At 46.3% G+C, this 23,796-nt stretch overlaps 1 protein-coding gene across 2 annotated transcripts in view; it reads right to left on the reverse strand.

Moving 5' to 3' along the window:
• The window catches only part of LOC137423302 (uncharacterized), a 90,645-nt gene that overhangs the window by 17,044 nt on the left and 49,805 nt on the right, over positions 1–23,796 (reverse strand). For both annotated transcript variants that reach the window (XM_078774369.1, XM_078774368.1), the window contains exons 3-6: positions 13,437–13,612; positions 11,003–13,311; positions 2,736–2,815; positions 568–1,329 (exon numbers count right to left, since the gene is read on the reverse strand). In XM_078774369.1, the coding sequence (XP_078630495.1) occupies positions 568–1,329; positions 2,736–2,815; positions 11,003–13,311; positions 13,437–13,612 (3,327 nt within the window). The remainder of the gene's footprint in view (positions 1–567; positions 1,330–2,735; positions 2,816–11,002; positions 13,312–13,436; positions 13,613–23,796) is intronic.

Below are 23,796 nucleotides of genomic sequence, written 5' to 3' on the forward strand. Positions count from 1 at the left end.
CTCCCTTTCAGTGCGCCTCATTGCCGGGCCCTCTTCGGTGCCTGGCAATGACGTCATGCAGCGCCTGGAGATGGCATAGGAAAGGAGCGGTGTACAACAAAAGAGAGGGACAAAAGCAGCATCTTGGCAGAAATTAACTGCGTGGCATTTTGAGGTAATCAAGAATAAGGCAGACCTCAACTTGGACAAACTTATGGTTCCTCCATCTTCTTCATCCTCAAAAAATACATTTCCAACTAAAAACAGAACTCTCTCATGTCAAATATTTTTCTGTAAATGAGGTATTAGACAACACATTTGAGTGATCTTGGATGTGAATTGCATAACATGGAAGAACATACAACTTTATCAAAATCCACCACTAATGTGGTTTGTTTTCAATGTACAAAACTTTTGATCTACCATGTTTTCAAAAGGAAAATGACCAAAGTGAGAGTATGATTTGATGATTTTAAAAAATCAATTCGTTTTACCAATTTTACCATTTGGTTTTATGTACGAGGTGTTGTGTCCACATCAATATTACCCGGCAGGTATTACCACATCAATATTACCCAGCAATATTACCCGCTTCCTTGTGGAGAAAGAGACGATGTCGGTCCATCCAAAAAAACATCATCATCCTCTCGTGACGAACAGGAATGCAGGCTCAATACCTTTGAACTCCTTGGATATTGAGTGGGGCTGACAGAAACTCTGAAATTGTTTTGTGAGTCAGTCCGACTCCTGGATGTGCTTGTGCAAGGCACAGCCTCAAGGTTTATTTGAGGCATTTCTAAACTCGCTGTTGCGGCCAAAAAAACAGGCTGATGTGTGTTTTTCAGAGACTGGAATTGAGGGCCCGGAGTGGCTACATTCTTTTCGGTTATGCTGTCATTTTTTGTTGGGCTTTTGGAGGTTGAGCACAATGTTGGGTTAGTAGCACATGAAGTATTTGAGTGTTCACACTTCAGTGTCTCATTATGATGGCCTTGAAGAAATAGTGCGTCTTCTGCAGCAGCACTTCCTTCTGTAGTTATGTCCTGGCTTTTACTGGAACCTGCAAGTGAAAAAGAGTTTCGTCCCACTGGATCACTGGTGGCTTCAATGAGGCTTTCTGCAGACCTGCAGCCCCACAGTCGATCAGACGTCTGTCGGTTGCTATCCAGTCGAACACGTTCGAACACCAGAGGCGTATCCTCCTTGTGAGTGGTAATGTTTTGATGCGCTTGTTTGCCCAGACAGAGTTTGTCTGCAGTGTCTCTCTGTTTGTATAACTGATTTAATTGGGCAAATCGCAAATCGGATTGCATACGAGTGTCATTTTGAATGCAGCTTGCACTTCTTTCTCTAAAGAGTGTATGGAAAGAAAATGTGTTAGGACCATCAATGAAAAGAAAATATCTAAATGACTAAATGCATTATCCTGTTCAATGTTAAGAACCATTAATTTATTACACTAGGGCATGCCCGTACTATATATATATCTAAAAGTATATCCCCCCCCCCCCCTCTATTTACATGCAATGGTTTGGTCCAAAGCTAACGGCTTGCGAGTACGGTGACAATCCCCCCCCCCTCTATTTACATGAAATGGTTTGGTCCAAAGCTAACGGCTAGCGGAGTTTGGTAAAGAAATCGCCATAGCGTGCACAAATGCGCAGGAAAGCGAAAGAATCGCAAATTAGTTTTAATTAGTTTTAAAACATAGTTTAACGCCAACATAGCGGCAACATAGTTTGCCAACGTGAAATAAATGAATACGCTCTCAAATGTGCCAAAAAAAAAAAAAAACGCTACCCGTACGCTCTACCCCGCCCGTACGCCCGTAAACAAAAAAAACAACGCTCTTCGCTTCCGCCCTTCGCTCTGACTGAATTGGGAGAAATAATGCGCATAAGAAATCGAGAAATTATTATTTTCTCCGGAAGAAATCGAATTACGTACCGTAATGGCGCACGCGCTGGGCTCAGCATCAGCTCGCTCTCACATCGGCCACGCCTACGCAATAACGCGTTCTGTGATTGGATGCCGGAAGTGCAGTCCTCACTGTCCGGAAGGTCGTATATCGCAGTTACGATGAATCGCAAATTAGTTTTTATTAGTTTTAAAACATAGTTTAACGGCAACATAGTTTGCAAACGTGAAATAAATGAATACGCTCTCAAATGTGCCATCCGAGGCAGAGTGTGTCCGCCACGTTCGGCACACGCGATAGCTCGCTGCTCTCTGATTGGTTGAATCGTTTTTTGGACATAGCTCGGTAAGTAATTGTCCGATTAATATGAAACCTTGAAAAGGCACATCCTCGGGTCCCCAGCAATATACCTGGCAAGTTTCAAGTATATCGGACCGGTAGTTGTCGAGAAACAGCGGTCACAGACATACAAACAAACAAACAAACGTACAAACAAACATACACACAGAGATTAGTGGAATTATAGATAGATGCAAAGATAGCAGAAGTTTTTGACAGCCCTACCCCTTCCCAATCCCCCACTATGTTTTTCATCTTGTATACCACAAATGGAAGTTCGGCTTCAAAACTGCATAGCGATACATTAATTAGAAAAATAAAATGCCACAAATGTTTGAACGTTCCCACAATATGAACAAACGCAGCTACTATACTGAATGTTGAGCAGCATGCAGTCAATGTATGGCAGATTCATGGCAATGATATGATGAGAAACAATGACAATGCAATAAAACAAAAACTAGACTTGAATCATAAGATAAATTAACAAAGTTTTTACCTGAGATTCTGATCGTACTGGTGAGAAGACACATATGGTACTGACTTCTTGCTTACTGTTGCAATGTTGTGAGGATGTTCCTGCAGAGTCACAACATACATGTAAAAAAAACAAAAAAACCCAAAAACCTCTCCATTGTACAAAAATTATTGTTAAAGTCCCTGAAACTGTCTGCAGCAGCAACCATGCCGAAATCTGTAGTTTATTTTCACATCATGCTGGGAAGGTGGGTTTGGAATGCTGGTCATGGTGGTGTCAGTTGACAAGCGTTGCAGATTTTGTTTTCTTTACCTTGTTCTCTTCTTACACAGTTACAGTTAATGAAGCACAGCAAAAGGACATTTAGCCCATATCACCTGTGTTAATTGACCTTCCAATAATATTGGTACGAAGTTGTACCCTCTAACTTGTGTGGCATGTCATGATGATAGTGGGGGAGGTGCAGGAGGGAAAAGTCCTGCAGAAGGAAGGAGATTGTTTATATCTTATTAGTCTTTTAAATAAGATTCTTTTTGGTGGCCTGCTTCAAGGTAAACACACACACTAAGCTGGATGGTCGGAGTGGGGTGGATGAGGGGGGATGGGGGGTGGGGGGGGGGTATTGGGTGGGTGTTCAATGAACACAGACAATACTGTTACATTTGTGGGGGGTAGACAATGATTACCTTAGAGCCAGGTAGAATTGTATACGTCGTGTGCTCCGAGAGTCGTGAAGAAGAAGAAACCCCATGTATCATAGGAAATTTGTCTAGACCGGATGTCGTGTAAGCACGTATCTTCGTTCCCATCATGAAGGGTGTGGGTTATGTTAATTAGTTAGGGATTATAGGTTATTAATCCCCTGTATGTAATGGCCTCTGTTCTTTTTCCTCTGTTCCTTATGACAATGCAGCACACACACATAGCAAGAAATCACGCATTTATAACACCAAATAAAAACAACCGGAGACAGGACTTTGAACATCAACCACCTATGAAACCACCGACGGATGGTAACATCAAGCAGGCAGGTCCGGGAGGCCATGCCCCCGAAGAGCAGTGATTGAGCAGGACACCAAGAGCGATGAGATGGCACTAGCTGATAGGAGCAGACACGCAGGCGTCAGATGACGTCAGAGCCTTGAGTACAAAGGAGTTGGAGGGCCGACATTTTCTCTCTGATTTTCTGGGTTTAGTGGCGAACAGTCGTGTTCCCGACATTTTGTGTCTTTGGTTTGATCGCTCTCTCTGGGCTGGCCTCCATAGCGAACGGTCACATATACGGTGCGCTCTTGAGCGAGGGACATTCATTGAGAACGGTCACGATTTAAAATCTCTCTGCTTCGGGATTTCAGAACAAACGGTCAAAGTTCACGAGCGCTCTTGGCTTTCTCTCGGCTTGTGGACCAGAGGTGAACAGTCGCCGATAAGCTCTTGCGTTGGAACATTGGTGCCGTGCAGCCACAGTTCATCGCGCTCTTGTGCTGGGAGACGTGGGTGCTGGTGAGGCAGACGATGAGGACAAGCACGGCTGAGTGAACGAGGGAGCGCTGAGGCCTACTTCCCGCCAGGGCCTGTGCCGCACCCGGAATGTGCGCTCGGGGCCTGGACGATTCCCAATGAGGTTCAGGAGACGCTCTGAGCTAAGTGCCTAGTTGAGAAACACACACACATTTATTTTCCAGTTATTTTTTCCCTTTGTGTATACGGGTCTGTGTGAGGACGTCCCATTTAGGAATCTTATTTTTATCGTGCATTCTTTGTTACCGGCATTTCTTCAATAAAGCCGGTATTTTTGTACATTGTGATTCCGTGTCGGTTTGAGTTAATTATCGCAGGTTTGAAGACGTCCGGTGGACCCATGCAGGTAAGCGCCGACACACACACACACACACACACACACACACACACACACACACACACACACACACACACACACACACACACACACACACACACACACACACACACACACACACTTGGAGATGACAACCAATGACACACACGGTACATCAAAACTACAACCCCAGAGGTTTACCTTGAAACTGGCCGTTGCTTGTCGATCGATGTACTTTCTACTTTTTAAAGGAAGGAAAGAAATTAAATAGACTATAGCAGGAGGAGGGAGAAGGGCCAAGTTCTTTTAGTTAAATCTTTATTTAGATTTATTCTGCCTTCCTAACTACAGAGATTTCCCCCACGGAGTACCCAGGCATGACTGCGGAAACCTTCACGTTGATCCTGCTGGTTAATTATTTTCATTGCACTCAAGTTACACTTTTAGGCACATTCCTTAATCTTTTCTTCACTCAATATAATTGTTGGAACAGCAGTAAAAGTTAAGTTTAATGCTTTGGCAATATGGAGAAGGAGGAAGGGCAGCCCTGCTTAAAGCTTAGCTATAAGATATACAATTAGTTATAAGAATCGCTAATGTCTTAAATTTTTCAGATTTCGATACTTATTCCGTGTATGGCATCCGATCCTCAAATCTGAATTCAGATTTCAAGTATATGCTTTAATTAGTCAATTAGAGGTCATCGTGGTTCCAAGCCAAGGCACATTTGAATTGGCCAAAACAAAATGGGGGCTTAAGAACCCAGCAATGTAACAAAGGGCTGACCAAGATGGTGCACCAACATTTTGGTTAGGCTTTCTTTTTTTCGTGATGAGCACTCCCCAAATATCTTCAAATGGGGTATTTAAACACAACCAAACACCCATTATTTAGGTGTGTACTCCCTTGGAGTTCGATACGTATGCATGCAAAGTTTGGGGCCGTTAGATTTCATGGTTTTGGAGTTATGGTGGAGAAGTGCATGCGCGCTCACAAGCGCACAAACACAAACACAACACACAAACACAAACACACACCCTTTTATTATTATAAATTTCTGTTGCCCCATTCTCCTCTGCCTGTCCCCTCCCCATCTCTACTCAGTAGACCCAGTTTTGCCATGTACAGCACCTTGCATCATTAGGCATGACAGGAAATAAGGGATGTCTGATGATAATGAAGACTTTCGTTTACTTATTGTGAAGGAAAGCAAACAGATACGAATAAATATTTACAGAGAGGGGCAGACAGCAAATGAAGAAGAAGAGATGGAGGACAAGGGGTGCGGGAGGAGTAGTAGTGGATGGACTGCGTACAGTGCTTTCAGAAAGTATTCACACTCCTTGACTCTTTTTACATTTTGTTGTGTTGCAGCCTGAATTTAAAATGGATTAAATTGAGATTTTCTGTCACTGATCTACACATAATACCCCAAAATGTCAGTGGATTTTTTTTTATAACGTTTTACAAAATAATGAGAGATGAAAAGCTGAAATGTGTTGAGTCAACAAGTATCCCCTTTGCTATAACACTCCAAATTTAGCACAGGTGCATCCAATTTCCTTTGATCATCCTTGAGATGTCTACAACTTGATTGGAGTCCACCTGTGGCCAATTCAATTCCTTGGACATGATTTAGAAAGAAACACCTTTCTACATAAGGTCCCACAGTTGACAGTGCATGTCAGAGCAGAAACTCTACTATGAAGTCCATGGAACTGTCCATATAATTCTGAGATATAATTGTGAGGAGGCATGGATCTGCAGAAGGGTTTAAAACAATTTCTAATGTGTTGAAAGTTCCGAACAGCACAGTGACCTTTATCATTAAGAAATGGAAAGAATAAGGAACTGCCAAGACTCTTGCTAGAGCTGGCCGTCCGACCAAACTGAGCAACCGGGCAAGAAGGACCTTGGTCAGAGAGACCACTCTGATAGAACTATATAGTTCCTTGGCTGAGATGGGAGAACCTGTCAGAAGGAGAACAGTCTCTGCAGCACTTCACAAATCTAGGCTTTATGGGAGAGTGGCCAGATGGGAAGCCACTCCTGAGAAGCACACCATGGAGAAGCATGACAGCACACCTGGAGTTTGCAAGAAGGCACGTGAAAGACTCAGAGCATGTGTCAAAATATTCTGTAGTCTGATGAGAAGGAAATTGAACTTTTTGGCCTCAATGCAAAGTGGTATGTCTGGCAAAAACCAAGCACAGCTCATTAGTCATCAAACACCATCATTACCGTGAAGCATGGTAGTGGTAGCATCATGCTATGGGGATGCTTTTCAGCGGCAGGGATTGGGAGACTTGTATGAATAGAGGGAACAATGAATGGAGCCAAATACAGGCAAATCCTTGAGGAGAACCTGCTTCAGAGTGCAAAAGACCTTAGACTGCGGCGAAGATTTATGTTCCAACAGGACAATGACCCCAAATATACAACCAAAGCAACACTGGAATGGCTTCAGAACAAGAAAGTTCTTGAGTGGCCCAGCCAAAGGCCAGACTTGAATCCCATTGAGAATATGTGGAAACACTTGAAGATTGCTGTTCACCGACGCTCCCCATACAACTTCACAGAGTTTGATCAAACCTGCAAGGAAGATGGGATAAACTCCCCAAATCCAGATGTGCAAAGCTGATGCAGACATAACCAAGAAGACTCGAAGCTGTAATTGCTGCCAAATGCACTTTTATGAAGTACTAGCTGAATGCACGGGGTGTTGCCCGGGTTCTTTTTGAATGAATTTAATCTTCTGTACTAAAAAAGGAATAAAATGCAGCCTTGCGAAGCAGCGGAGTTTGACTATCCGGCCGCGGCCGCATTTCATTCATTTACTACTATAATTCAGCTTTTACTCGCGGCCGGAGAAGATTGACTACTATAATTCAGCTCAGCTTTTAATTGCGAAACGGGCCCAGCCCGGCCGAGGCGGCCTCGCCACCTAGCCTATAACCTTCCCGGGGCCCGTCCCGACATTTTTTGTTTCAGAGGTTTCCTCCTATCTTTCTGCAGATAAACAAACTGAACCTGTGCTAAGCAAACAAACAAACAAAAACTTTCTTTTATATATATATAATATAAGATAGAAGATTAACTCAGGTGGTTGAATACTTATGCAAATTAGATATTTCTGTATTTCATTTTTAATTGTTTTATAAAAATTTCTGGAAAAAAAAATTCCACTGACAATATGGGGTATTATGTGCAGATCAGTGACAACAAATCTCAATTCAATCAATTTTAAATTCAGGTTGTAAAAACAAAATGTGAAAATAGTCAAGGGGTGTGTATACCTTCTGAAGGTAAATGGCTGAAATGATGAATGCTGGTTTATACATCCTAGCACAAGCAGGTGAAGATGAGGACGGATGGAAAGGCGGACACACAAATGCAAATGCACAGATAAAATTATGACCAAAACAACAATGTTATTTACCAAACCTCAGATGAGATTTGGTAGGAAAGCAGAAAAATAATAATGCACTTAAGTCAGGTGTCATTGTACATCTTTGGCAGGTTATTTGTGTTACATGATAAGGAAACAATATTGCATTCAAAACAGGTTGATTACAAAACTGAAGAATAAATTCAGTGAGAAAGCATCTTGAGAATATATTTCACTATATCTATCAATTACACTTATTTTATTACCTCCGCCACCAAAGGTGGATGGAGGTTATGTTTTCACCCCTGTTTGTTACTTGAAAAATCGAAGATTTTTCAAGTATATTGGTCGGTTCCATTTGTGGTTCTGTGTTTGTCTGTTTGTCACCGGCCTACAGGTCACAATTCCAAACCGATCATCACGAAACTTCACCAAGTTGTATAAGTCGTCCAAATTGAGAAGCCTATTGATTTCGAGGTCAAAAGGTCAAAGGTCAACTTAAGGTCGAATTTTAAAAATCATCAATTTTCATCTAAAAAGCCATCAATTCTCAACCGATTCACTTGAAAATTGAACAGCATTTGCATATCGAGTCACTAAATTGGGAAACATACTATTTTCGAGGTCAAAAGGTCATAGGTCAACTCAAGGTCAAACTTCCAAAATCATCACTTTTCATCTGAAAAACCGTCAATTTTCATCCGATTGACTTGAACATTGAACAGCATTTGCACATTGAGTCACTAAATAGGGAAACCAACTATTTTCGATCAAAGGTCAACTCAAGGTCAACCTTCCAAAATCATAATTTTTCATCTGAAAAATCGTCACTTTTCTTCCTATTGACCCGAGCTTTGATCAAGTTTGTCAATTTTAATCTTGATGAAATGGACAATTTGCTGTATCAATGGAATTTTTTTTTCTTGGGGAGGGGGGGGGGGGAGCGGATTTTGCAAGTATCGTGCTCTGCATGATGTCTTCTTGTTTGTTTATCTGTCTGTCTGTTTGTCTGTCTGTCTTTTAACAAGATATCTCAAAAAGTTGTGGATGGATTCAGACGAAATTTGGCAGAGTGGTAGTGTATGTCGCAAGGACGAAACGATTAGATTTTGGTGAAGATCCGGATTCGGATCTGGCTCGTAGAATTTTTTAAGTGATTCTTCACCATTGAGAGATCGGGCCAAAAACGATATATAGCAGGGTATCTCAAAAAGTTATGGGCGGATTTGCACGAAACGTGGTGGAAAGGTTGTGTGTGTGACAAGGACGAATCAATTCGATTTTGGTGAAGATCCAGATCCGGATCAGGCTAGTAGAATCTTTTAAATGTAAACTGTTCACCTGGCGGAGGTATGCTCTCTACTGAGTGCCATCCTAGTGTTTTCTATGTTACAAAACATGTTGAGATTTTCAGAGCCCGTTATATTTTAGCAACGAAGGCAGTTAGTTGTCCAGCTCTCAAACCTCAAAATAAATTAATTGAAAGATAATTTTAAAAAAAAGGTTTTCTGCTTGTCAATCTTCCTTTGGATGTGGCTGTTTGTCTTGCTTGCTCTATGTGATGTGACATGTATTTTGTGCTTTAGTGTTAAGATGTAGGCTGTATGGTGCTCTTTTAACTTGTCCACACTTCCAAATCTCATGATGATACTACAAATATGGCTGGAAAAAAAAGGTAATTCTCTCCCTCTATCCTTCAACACATCCATACAATACAAAAGTAGAATGTCACAACATCAACTGGTATGCCTCCACCCACATTTTTACATCATTATACATACTTGTACAAGTTTGATGTAAATCACTTCAGCAGTTCTTAATTATCACATTTTTACCTGACATGACCTCTGACCTTTGATGCAAAAATCTAATCAGTTCATATTTTAATCATAATATATACTTACACCAAGTTTGGTCAAAATCCCATCAATGGTTCACGAGTTAGCGGTCAGAATATTTACCTAACGAGACTTGTGGACTTTGACCTCATGACCCCATAATCTAATGCATTTTTCTTTACATCATTATACATACTTGTACCAAGTTTGACATAGTTCCCTTCAGCTGTTCTTAAGTTATCGTGGTAACAAAAACCAAATTACAGACCCTGACCTTTGACCTCTTGGCCCCAATATCAAATGGGTTCATCTTTGCATCATAGTACATACTTGTACCAACTTTGGTCAAAATCCTATCACTGGTTCACAAGTTATCGCAGTAACAGGCTTTTCACCTAACATGACCTTTGACCTTTGCCTCCTGAACCAAAAATCGAATCCTTTTGTCTTTACCTCATTATAATCCCTGCACCAAGTTTGACTTAGACCACTTCTGCTGTTCTCAAGTTATCGCGGTAACGAAAACCCTTCACAGACACACAGACAGATAGACGCACAGACTGACAACCCAAAAACAATGCCTCCAGCGACTTCCACGGCGGAGGCGTAAAAAAAAAAAATCACTTGAGTGATATGTAAAACTACATATCTGTAATCACAAAGCAGCACCCATAATCCAATGATGGCCATTTTTTTAAATGACCTTGACTTTCAACATTTCGGGACAGAGTGCAAATTAAGAAAATGTGTCACCATCTACAATCCATCCAAAAAAACTCATCATGAATCTCAGAAGATTATTATTCAAATTATGATCACAGAGGTGTTTTTTAAAATTAATTAGGTCACAATCTGAAAAGAGCAGGTCAAGGACACAAATCAAACACCAGGTGTACAACATCAGTGCAGGCAACCCACCACTTACATAATTTGGGGATCTTAGAAGCTGAGGTACCATTAAAATTGGGGGCACTAATTGTAGAAACAAACCATACGACAGGTATGAGCCTCACCATATCCCATAGGATATCCTCTGAAGGGGAGGCTCAACTACGAATACAGTTGATATTATTTTTTCTTGATTTCGCTTTTTGCTTGCTTTCAGTGATTTACATTACACACACAAAAAACCAAATGCAAGAGTAGCTTGGCTATGCAGTCTGATGATAATCACAAGAGTAAACAGTACAGTAATCATAAGAGTAAATAATAAAGGAAGTCTTACCACATTAGTGCAGTTAGGAGAAGGAGAGGAGGAGGAGCGTGTATGTAGATATTCACGTGTAGGTGAAGACCTTTCTAGGAGGTCTTCAAGAGAAGATGCTTTTTCATGCTCCCTTGACAGGCCACATCTATTTCTGTTTGCTGATTGCAAGGCACTTCCAGTTTGTGCATCTGTCACATTGTTCTTTGCATTTAGTCCTTGTCCACTTTCTGCTGCAAGCCATTGCTGCCTCCTCCCAACCAAAGAATCAAGGGGTAAGGAGCTAAGATTTATTTCAGACACATATGCACGATGAGATTTCTCGGGAAAGGTAGCAAAAGAGTGAGCTCCCTCAGGTGAGCTCATGTTACGTAAAATCATACTTCCTCGTGTATTCCCTCTCTGCTCACCTTCAAACGCCAATTGTCTGTTCATTAGCTGCTGCCCAAGATTACTTGCAGGAGATACATTTTCATTGGCTTCCTCATTATGATGAAATCGGCCAGTCTTCCTCTGGAGAAACCTTTGCAAGGCACTTTGTTGGACGGCTTTCAACTGCGGGCGGCTCTGTGAAGGAATTGGCCTCATTATACCTGTGCTCATTCTGCCAACTTCATGCATTTTTTCAGGTTCAGAATATGAGCACTGTCTTGCCGCAGCATGCAGACGTTGTAGCGTCTGACCTCGTGGGTACCTAAAGTGGGAATTACATCCTTGGGTTGCGGTTTCCATATTTGATGGCTCCGACGTGTCTGGATGGACAGATTTCCTTTCTTTTGGTTCATGTTGCTTTGAGGTAGACCACTGTCTATCCAACCACATCCATTGTCTTTCCTGCTGGTTTGAATCTGTGTTAAAGGTTTGACCCTTTCTGACCACCCCAATCTTGAGATCATTGCGTCTGAATGAGGTTTCCCGCAGAACTCTGCCTTGCGCCTGCTTCAAACTGTCTCTGTACTTCTGGGTATCCTGTCTGTCTGTGCTCTCCACTTCATCTTCATGCTCTCCATCTTCCTCCAGCAGAATATCAGCACTACGGCTTCGGCCTGTTGGGTGATGGAATGCATGCATAGTCAAATCATTTTGCATGTACACCCTACCACTTTGTCCTCGGGTTAAATGGTGAAGAATCGGTGTAGCAGCAGCTGAAATTACACTATCTGTTGAAAATGACCTCTGTTCACCTAGCCGTTGCTTATTGCTCATGCAGGATGATGAAGGAGCAATCCACTTGTTCCGTTCGTTAAGATGACTGTTGTTCTGCTCAGAAAATGAGACATCTGAACTACTTCTTCTTCGTGCATTTGTGTAAATCTCTAAAAGCTTTGCACCAACTGTCTCAGGGAGACATGCTTGCAGGCTCAAGGACCTGGCTGTATTCTGGTGAAGAATGTCGTCATTTTGCCTTTGGTGTGGCATTTTGACAGATGTCCCCTGCATATGACTAACATAACTTTCCTTGGATGCCAGGTTTGCCGAATGACCTGGTGAGAGGTGTAATGCACGTGTGTGTGGTTCAGCATTACCAAAAGAAACATTAGCAGCATTACAGATGAGTTTGCCTTGTGTGTTAGATATTTCTTCGTCGGTTAAAAACATTGCATTAGAAAGTTGTCCAATTGATATATCTGAATTTGGTAAATTTAGATCATCAAGCAATGTATCATCATCATTACCCTGTACATAATTTTGAGGAGCATTTTCCTTGGAAGTCTGGTTGGTGTCCAAAGAGGCATCACCTTGTAGGTGACCATGGCTTCTGTAGAATCCAATCGATTCTGTACTTTCAGCAGCACTTCGACCAACTACAGTCGACAACACCACTGGACTGCATGTCTCAGAGGTCCCAGAATGGTAATGGACTTGGTCTGCACTTCCCTCTTTGGTTGGACTGTACACAGAAAGGCTGGCAGAATGTGAAAGTGCATCTTTGTGTACAACTGGTTTAAGTTCTATATTCCCAGCTGGGCTGCTCTTTACAGTCATGGTCGGCTGAGGAACTTTATTTTGAACCTCCTTAGCCTGAGGTGCGACTGCATCCATTTTCATTCCTGCTTGGGCTTCAGCAAACTGTGGTTCGTTAGGCCGTACTGGGCCTGATGTCACCTTGTGCACCAGCCCCACAGACCACACAGCCAAAACTGCACCGCGACCTGTTGACATACCAAGAGAAGGCTGCATCTCATGGTGTCTTGCTGCGCCCAAACTATCTCGGCGAGCAGGAGGACGAGGAGGTCGAATGGAAGAGGCTGTTGTTTCACATAAAATGCCCCTAGGTTCTGCATTTGCCATATTCACTCCTCTTGCAGAAGAAGGTGATGACAGGTTTTCTGTTGACAAAGACAAATGTTGACATTTTAGGGATGCGTACATGCTGCGCGTTGAGGTACATAAGGTTGGTGATGTGAATGATAGATCTTGTAAAGTGAATGAGAAAAGCTGTGGGCAGAATCACCTTGCTGAGGTTGTGCTGGGTATTCCAAGCTGTCCAATGACTTGGCTGCATAAAGCCGTGGCGCTGAGGGATGAATGGAATGTTGCTGGAAATGGGCAGGAGACTCCCAGTGTTTGTTGGTTAAAGGAAACACAGTTGTAGGTTTGTGTGAAACACAATTGTCTATCCTCAAAGACCTGCATCCAAATCAACAAAAGATTAGTGTTAACTAACAAGAGAAAATAATGCAAGCTAGAATACATAGTTTCTGGATAGGATGACGAATTAAAAAAAATAAATTACATAACATTTCTGGCCTTGTGCCTGTGAAAGACAAGAGGAAATCTCCTTCAAATTCATTTTCCCCTAGTAGAGCTTTTTGCCAAGTCTGTGCTAGAGATATTAGTTTGTATGCTTAAATTTGTCTACCGGACAAAAATATCCGTTAGTGAGGACAATCTCACTAACAAAAAATGACATTGAAGAAATGGATCACTTAAGTGTCGAGTCTACTCAGCGTGACGGTGATCAACCCACTAGGGGTATAAAACCTGAAAAATAAGAGGATGAGAGGAAGCAGATGTCACTGGATAAGTGCAAGGCCAGGGACAAATGCATGAGCGGTTATAAACAGTGTATTGGGTGTTTATGTGGATGACGTTCTGGTTGATGGGGGGGGGGGGGGTGGGGGGGGGTGTCTTTCCTGCTGTAAATGCTTGGAGGTGGTTCGTTTAAGAGCTTTGGTGGTAAACTGAGAAAAAAGGGTTAGCACATTTGCTGGATTTGTCAGAAGGTGGGGTATCGATTGAAGAGTGTTGGTCAGGTTTGTTGGGTTTGGGTGGGTCTACCACAGGTGCATGTTGTCGTGGAAATCAATCAGGTCCACAACTTTGTCCCATAGGTAGGTTTAATCACAATTAGATCTTTGGCATCATCCTATAAAATACAATCATGCAATATATATCAGGATCTTGGCATCAGACAGAAAGGCTCGATAATAATAGTCAAAGCAAGCGAGTCTAGCATATATGTGTGGGTACGTACCATTCAAGACTACAAGACTACAGGTCATAGTAAATGTCACAGGAGTGGCTCAGCGTCGCGGATGTCCCAGGTCTTATAGACGCCCCTCAGTGTTTTAAGCGAGCATCACTCCCGGGTTCACCTTTGGTATATTTTCACTACATTCTCCCCGCCGTTAGAACTATACTGCCGCTAGGCAGGTCTCAAGCGAGCGTCAGCATTAATTGATTGGGGTACGTCATTCCATGTCAGTCGGTCCACCCGTAGCGGTCGGGGTGGCGAACTACCCTGTCAGCTCGTGTCCGGAAACTACCGGGCATGGCGTCCCCAAGCCCGGAGTCCCCTGCTTCGGAGTAGCCGCTGGAGGCCGGTGTCGGAGGGGGCACCTCAGAGCCTTCAGGCAGGGTTGTATGTGACGACGGAAGTGACGGCAGAAGTTCCATAGAGGAAGCTTCGGTAGAGTCCATAGACTCGTAGATCGGTTCGTCGATATCCCTATAAGGGTCGATGACCCCACATGGGGCGAGATGGCGTACGGAGACAGTGGACTCGCGTCCATCTGCCGTCATCACACGAGCATGCTCGGGATTAGCCTGGAGTACCTGCACCTTATCTACTAAGGGGTCGTACTTGCTTGTGCGAACCGCTCGTTTGAGATAGGCCGGCCCCGGCTCAGCGAGCCAGCTGGGTAAAGATCGGATACTACCCGAGCTTCTTGGGTGGTGGAACAGTCTTTCGTGAGGAGTCTGGTTGGTGGCCGTACATAGGAGAGCCCTGATCGAGTTCAGAGCAGCAGGTAGCGACCAAGCCCATTTATCGAGGCCCCGGCCGAGGGTCCTGAGGCTTAGCATGACGGCCCTCCATATAATCCCATTGAAGCATTCGATCTGCCCATTCGCCTGGGGTCTGTACGGTGTGGTGTAACTCGAAGCGACATTATTTTGGAGCAAATAACCTCTCACCTCCTGAGACAGGAACACCGCACCCCGATCGGTATGCACGTAGGCCGGATACCCAAACATAGAAAACAAATTCTGCAGGCACCGTATGACCGTGGCAGCCGTCATATCCCCGCACGTGTAAGCAAAAGGGAATCGTGAGTACTCATAAATGATAGTGAGCAGATAACGAGAGTTACTCGACTCCGGCAGCGGTCCTTTGAAATCCATCGCCAATCTCTCCCACGGTCTAGTAGCCCTAACCAGCGTCCCCATGGGAGGGTTGTAAAAACGCGGTTTGAGTTCCGCACATATAGCGCAGTCACGGCAGATCCGGCGGATGTCCTCAATCGAGTATGGCAGATTACCACTACGCACAAAATGAGCGAAACGCGCCACCCCTGGATGACACATAGTGTCGTGCAAAGTGCGCAGACCCTCCAGAGTTATGATACCCGCGCACGTAGCCGGCCTCGATAAGGCATCGGCGACCAGGTTATCCTTCCCCGGGCGGTATTTGATGGTACAGCAGAAGTCGGCGAGTTCGATACGCCAGCGAGTGATTTTCTCATTCTTAATACGTTGAGCATGTAAGGTGTCGTACATGAACGCAACGCTTTGTTGGTCCGTGATGATTTGGAAGCATCGCCCGAGTAAGTACGGTCGCCATCGCCGAATCGACTCGACGATCGCGTATGCTTCCTTTTCGACAGACGAATTCCTCCGCTCAGCGGAGGTGAGAGTCCGCGAAAAGAAAGCCACAGGGCGCCCCCCTTGGGAGAGAGTCGCCGCTATCGCATGATCCGAGGCATCACTTTCTAAGACGAAAGATTCGCTCTCGTCGATCGTCACCAAAGCGGTGCCAGCGATGTCGGCCTTAAGGCCCCCGAAGGCCGCCAAGGCGGCCGGGCTCATGGGGAACGTGTCGCAGGCCACGAGGGGGCGGAGCTTCACGGAGAAATTTTGCACCCACTTTGAATAGTGGGAGAACAGCCCGAGAGCGCGCTTCAGCGAAGCTCGATCGCTAGGCGGAGCCATATCAAGCAAAGGTCGCAGACGCTCCTTATCCGGAGAGACAGAGCCATGGGTCACGGTGTACCCCAGAAGATCTATCGTGCGTAGAGAGTGACACTTAGCCTCATTCATGGTTAGGCGATACATCTGCGCGACCTCGAGGAAGCGCTTCAGATTAGCATTGTGATGCCCCTGGTCATACCCACAAACCATAAGATTGTCCAGATATACAAAGACATCTGTCAAGTTCTCCTTAGTAACGAGGTCGTCCATAGCCCTCTGAAAACAGGAGACCCCGTTCGTCACCCCAAAAGGTAGTCGGGTGAACTGGTATAACCTTTGACCCGATTCAAAGGCGGTATAGATGCGATCAGCCCTAGAGATGGGGATCTGATGATACGCACTACGCAGATCGAGAGTGCTGTAGACGGAGTACTGGGCCACCTGTCGTACTAGCGCGTCCATCCCCGGTAAGGGGTAGGCGTCCAGCTGTGTAAAGCGATTAACCGTCTGTGAGTAGTCGATTACCATGCATCGGCGATGGGCCTCACTTCGCACCACTACGACCTGGGCCCGCCACGGCGACCAGCTAGGTTCTATGATACCTTCCTTTAAGAGCTGGGCCGTTTCCTCCGCAATGAATTGCGCGTCTGCTCGTGAGTAGCGCCGTGATTTTACTGCTACAGGAGTGCAGTCAGTGGTCAGGTTGGGGAACAGCAAAAGAGGCTCAATGTCCATTTTCGCGAGTGCACACACAGCAAGCGTGTCCGTCCCACCGAATTCCATTTCCAAACATCCATGTCGCTTAAGAAAATCGTGTCCTAACAGAATGTCAGCACATAATGCAGGCAAGACCATGAGATGTACATCTGGAAACATGCGTCCCTTTATCACAAGTTTCAATCGACATTCCCCCTTTGTGCTGAGCCTAAGTCCTTGGGAGGCCATGAAGATCCGTCGTGTAGTCCCGAGGACCAGCCACACATGTTGACGCACCAGCCGTTGATCGATAAAACTATCCGTAGACCCCGTGTCGACTAAGGCCCACGCAAAAATGCCTTCGACCATGAGCGGAATAATTGCCTGAGCAAGGCCGTAGGATCCGGCAGGTATCGAGCCGTCCGAGCGAGAAGATCGCGTTTCGCGTGTGGATCCCACACCGGCTGCAGTTTTCCGGTCGTTTGAGCAGCCTACGGAGGGCCCCCGTGCCAAGCGCATAGTTGGCCGTGCTGGAGCAAGAGCGTGTAGTTCGTACGAGCTTCCGTCAGATGGCGCTCGCGTCACGCGAGAAGGATCGCAGCCATCTGCAGTTTCATGTGCTGGAGCAAGAGCGTGTAGTTCGTACGAGCTGCCGTCGGATGGCGCTCGTGTCACGTGCAGCGTTTGCCGCAAAGCAAGAGGAGCTTTCAAAGCAGGAGCTTGTCGTTTGTTTGAGGAGGGCGTTCGGATGCCAGTCAAAGGACGGTCGCTCCGCGGCCGGTCGTGTTCGCGCCATTTGTTTTGGCGGCCAGATGTATCTCACCAAGGACGAGCGTGCAGCCAGGGGCCCACGAGGAGGAGGACCGCTCATCAAAGCCGGGTGAGGCGCCCCGCTCTGTGCCGGTCCGTTGGCTCGGCGATAAGCCCATTCAAGGTCGCGCGAGCTCGTATGCCCCGCGCGGTCTTCCTGCAGGCTTTTGCAAAATGTCCTTTAGTCGAACACAAATGGCATATTGCTTCCCGAGCTGGACACGCCGACCTGGGATGCTGTCGATTGCCACAGAAGTAACACGTCGCGTTTCGTTCAGGCCTTGGCCTGGCCGCCGTGGCTGCCGCCAAGCCGGAATCCGAGTCCTCCTCGGGAGCGGCCAGGGGCTCCGCCATAGTCGAGTCCGCTCCCGTATTCTCGGCGGTAGCCCTCTCCGGTCGCGCGAGTTGAGAAGTCCCCGCAACGACTCATGTGTGGTCATAGGCGGTAGATTGTTCCCGGGCCTCAGTGTAGACGTGGGCCACCCGTAGTGCCTCCGTGAACGTCAGGTCAGCTGTCTCCAAAAGTCTGAGCCTCAGAACCGAAGAGCTGATCCCAGAGACAAAGCATCTCAGACAAGATCGTCCTGGACTTGCTCGTGCGTACGTACCTCTTGTGTACTGTCCGCAAGTAGGTGTCGCAGCTCCTGGGCGAAGCGATCAATCGACTCGGTGGGCTGTTGACGCCGCGTTGAGAGCAGATACCTGTTGTACACCACGCTCCGTTCTGAGGCTCACCACGCTCCGTTTACAGGATGATGCAAAAGATCTAATTGTGATTAAATGTCGTGGAAATCAATCAGGTCCACAACTTTGTCCCATAGGTAGGTTTAATCACAATTAGATCTTTGGCATCATCCTGTAAAATACAATCATGCAATAGATATCAGGATCTTGGCATCAGACAGAAAGGCTCGATAATAATAGTCAAAGCAAGCGAGTCTAGCATATATGTGCGGGTACGTACCATTCAAGACTACAAGTCATAGTAAATGTCACAGGAGTGGCTCAGCGTCGTGGATGTCCAGGGTCTTATAGACGCCCCTCGGTGGTTTAAGCGAGCATCACTCCCGGGTTCACCTTTGGTATATTTTCACTACACATGTGTTGATTGTGTTGGTGGGGGTGTGATTCCAACGAGGGGTGCAGTGTGCTGCTGGTGTTGGAAGTGTGGATTGGGCGGGCGACAGACTGTTTGTGATTGTTTACGTCACCAGTCTCGGTGCAGTGGGTGTGGGTGAGAGTGTGAGTGCAAGTGAAGATAGGGTGGTGGCCTGTCTGAGTAAGGGTACTGCAGTCGAGGAGATTTCAAACGGGGTGATGGTGTTGGGGTTGCAGTTGGTGTGATCAGTATTGGGAGTGCTGTGGACGCAGGAAGTGATGGGAGTGATGTGAGTGTGCACAAGGATAACGCAAATGATGGGGGCAGTGATGCATGTGTACATGATAGTGGACGTCAGGTGGGAATGGGAGAGAGGGAGGCAAGGGACATCGTTTTGTTGGGGACGAGGGCATTGAATATGTGGACTCCAAATATAGAGTTTTGTGTTGTTTTAGAGGTGAGAGGGTGGGCGTTATTGATGAAATGTTGGAGGACGTTTTGTCAGGTTGCTGGCCGGGAACACTGTTGGTTGTGATTGCAGCGGGTGGGGCCATTAGGCCCATCAAGGCCTGCGCTATTATAACCAACTTGTGGTGGTTTAACCGTGCTCTATCCTTTTTTAAATGCTTACTTACCATGAAGCAAGGAAATAGCACGTACCATTTTTCAATTCTTTTCAATTCTTTGATATGACTCGGCCAGGGTTCGAACTGCCGACCTCCAAGACTCAGAACAGATTATCAAACCATTATGCCACAATTGCCACAGAGTCTGGTATAAGGAACAGATAGGGAACCATTTGCTTAATTTGAAACGAACTACAGGTAGTCATCACGGATTTACTAAAGTGAGATCATGTTAAACAAATTTATTGCCGTTCTATAAGCAGGTTCTGATTGGGTTGATGAGGGAAATGCAGTAGATGTAGTGTATCCCGACTTTCAGAAGACATTTGACAAGGCATCACAGAGAAGGTTGTTAGATATAAGATGAGGGCTTGCAAGGTAGCTGGTCAGGTAGTTAACTGGATTGGAAACTGGCTTGGTGATAGCAAGCAAAGAGTGCCTGTGAGTGTGAGGACGTCTATCTGGGAGGATGCAAGTAGTGGGGTAACTCAGGGGACAGTGGTACCCCACTACTTACATCTACTGAGTAAGCCAGCCATTCCTTAAGGGTTTTGAATGGAGTGCTTGCTCGAATGCTTAAACAACTTGGCGATCTCTCCACAAGAAACTTGGTAAATGAACACACACCCAATGTTCTTGAGACCTGACCATAGATCGACTGAATTCTATATACCCCAAAGAGGAATGACCCTTCCTGCCACTCCCATAGTGAGCAGGTGAACGAGTAAATTTAAATGTCAGTCAGTGGAGTCAGCCGTCGGTCGTAATGACATCATAGACGTCATGACGTAGCGTGCCGGCTGGACACAAAACTTCCGCTACTTTAGTATATAGATTATAGAAGATAATATATTGTTGCGGATATGGGATTTACATCCATCCATATCCGCTTGTAAATATTCCCCTATTTCCTCATCCTTCCCAACTATCCCCAATCCCCCATTCCCTAGTCCCATTTTCTGTAAACAACACTCTGTAGACCCGACCTTCCCCTATTTCCCCCATTAAATGTCGCATCCAGGTCCACCGCATCTCACGTAGACAACTATAGGACATCTTGCTAGTTATTCTTAGTCTATGTCAGTTAAGGACTCGTTTCCATTAATTCTGACTCTTCGTTGCACCAGAATGTGATTGTATGGCACCGTTAGGAAGTTTAGGACCTCCCAATACCTCCCCGCAGCTCTTCCTCACGGTTCAGCAACAACAACAACAACAACAACAACAACGGCGGCGGCGCGGGGAGTGCGCGTCCTCACTCCGGCTTGGTTAGCCGCCATCGAGCGTGTGCTCGACGGGGTTACCACGTAGGGGCTCGCTGTCAGCTCCTCGTCAAGGGCGGAGCCCGGTAACCCCCCGCACCCAATAGAAGCGGCGGACCGATCCCATCTGGGGCGGAGCTAACGAGCCGAGGGCGTGTCACTCCCCGTTGAGCATGCGCAGGAAGAGGGAGGTGACGTGAGATGCGCGCTGAACTTGAAGCGAGAAGGACGCCACCTCCGAGCGCTGTGACACCTCCCTGCATCTTTTGGACCGAGCTGTATCCTGTCCCTGAGCCAAGGTGCACCTTGTGCTATCGACTGCCTGTCCTTCCCTGCCATCAATCCCTGTGAACGTCAGTCTTGTCCCGTTTGTCTGTGGTCTGTCGGGGATAAGATAAGACTGTAACTAAGTGCCTATCTCTTCTGTGTCTTTCCCTCATTACCTTGTAATCTACCCTTCTTTTCCACCACTAATTATATCCTCCTCCGGAGGTCTTGAGAACTGTACCCCTTGTGTCGTTTCATTTATCCCAGTCGTTGTGTCCTTTCCAAATCATTGATTTAGCATAGCGCTACTTGGTCAACGTCGGGTGGAATCGGGGTCTAGTCGGGGAATAACTGTTAGGTCGCGGCAATACCACCGCTCGGTAAGTAACATCTTAAACCACGATCCGTAACAATATTGTTGCGGATATGGGATTTGCATCCATCCAAATCCGCTTGTAAATATTCCCCTATTTCCTCAATACTTCCTAACTATCCCCAATCCCCCATTCCCTAGTCCCATTTTCTGTAAACAACAGAAAGTTTTCTGCACGGAAAATTTTCTGCACGAAAAAACCACTGCACGGGAAAAGTTTTCCTCCTTCCCTTCCGCCCTCCCCCAAAACGGAGGGGCCCGTTACAGCCACTCCCCCCACCCCCCAAAGGATGTATATGTAGTATATCTTTCCCCTCCCTCTCCCCTCACCTCCCCCTCCCCCGTCCTTTTCCTGCTTCATCCCGCACCCACTCCCCCTCAAAAGATGTACAGTCATGTGAAAAAGTAAGTACACCCCATGTAATCTGCACGGAATTTTTTTTTCTGTAAACAAGTCCCAACATAGACTAAGGAGTCAGTTAAGGACTCGTTTCCATTAATTCTGACCCTTCGTTGCACCAGAATGTGATTGTATGGCACCGTTAGGAAGTTTAGGACCTCCCAATACCTCCCCGCAGCTCTTCCTCACGGTTCAGCAACAACAACAACAACAACAGCAGCGGCGGGCGCGGGAAGTGCGCGTCCTCACTCCGGCTTGGTTGGTAGGGGGTGTTGGGAGGGCACCAGGCCGTCCCAATGAGCCGCCATCGAACATGTGCTCGACGGGGTTACCAAATAGGGGCTCCCTGTCAGCTCCTCGTCAAGGGCGGAGCCCGGTAACCCCCGCACCCAATGGAAGCGGCGGACCGGCCCCAGTGGGGCGGAGCCAACCAGCCGAGGGCGTGTCACTCCCCGCTGAGCATGCGCAGGGAGAGGGAGGTGACGTCAGATGCGCGCTGAGCTTGGAGCAAGCAAGACGTACCCTCCGAGCGCTGTGAGGCCTCCCCACATCTTCTGGACTGGACCGTGCTTTATCCTGTCCCCGAGCCAAGGTGCACCTTGTGCCATCGAACTACCTGTCCCTCCCTGCCATCAATCCCTGTGTAAGTCAGCCTTGTTCCGTTTGTCTGTGGTCTGTCCGGGAATAGATAAGATTGTATTTAAGTGCCCATCTCTTCTGTGTCTTTTACCTCACTCTGCCGTGTAATCTACCCCCTTTTCTCCACCACTGTAATTATACCCTCCTCCGGAGGTCTTGAGAACTGTACCCCTTGCGTCGTTTCCTCTTTCCCAGTCGGCGCGTCCTTTCCATCATTGATTTGGCATAGCGCGATTTGGTCAACGTCTGGGTGGAATCGGGGTCTAGTCGGGGAATAACTGTTCGGCCGCAGCAATACCACCGCTCGGTAAATAACATCTAAACCGCGTCCGTAACAATTGGTGTCGGGAGTGAGATACGGACCCGAAGCGCGCTTAACGCGCTCAAAATTATAAGTCACCGAAATTTGATTTTGTTTTACAAAAAACCCGAATTTTGAAAGTCGCGCTATGGGAGATCAAGACGGCTGGGTTCCGGTAGAGGAGAGTGAGGCAGGGTCGATCCAGGACCAAATTGAGGGACATGAGGAGAGCGAAGCAGTGAGGGCGGCAGGTTCGCAAAATGGCGTCCTCGCGCACGAGGTTACGGGCGCGCAAAATGGCGCCTCGCAGATGGCTACGGCGACCGTGCCGCGACCGTAGCAGCGCCGCTGGTGGATTTGAACCTTTTTTTAATACAAATGAAGGCCCTTATGGCCCAGAATAGTGAACAATTGGAACAAAGAATGGGCAAGCAACTAAGGGAGGACATGGGGGCCAATAGCCAATGGTTAGAACAAAGGATGGGGTCCAATAGCGAGAAATTGAGGGAGGACATGGGGGCCCAGATCGGAGGGTTAGGGAGTAGAATAGAGGGATTAGACAATAGATTAGGGGAAATACAGGAGGGGTTAACGAGGGTAGAAAACAGAATGGCCGCTCAAGAGAATCAAATGGAAGGGATGGAAAAGGGGTTAGAGGGGTTAGAAAATAGTATGGAAGGCAAATTGAGGGACATGAGGGACCAAGCGGAAAGGGAAGTTAAAAAAATGGGGCAGCAGATAGAGGGGGTCAGAATGGTGGTAGAAACTAAATTGGATGCTCACAGGGAGGAAATGGAGCAGATGAGGGTGGCATCTGGGCAGGAGATGCAAGTGATGGGAGAGGAGATCAGAAGAGGTGTGAGTGAGGAGGTCGGAGGAGTGCGCGAGGAGGTGAGGCACTGTGAGGAGCGCATGGAGAAGGAGGTGAGA

Source organism: Myxine glutinosa, chromosome 3, assembly GCF_964187855.1.
Source record: "Myxine glutinosa chromosome 3, kmMyxGlut1.1, whole genome shotgun sequence".
In the NCBI taxonomy this organism is placed as follows: domain Eukaryota; kingdom Metazoa; phylum Chordata; class Myxini; order Myxiniformes; family Myxinidae; genus Myxine; species Myxine glutinosa.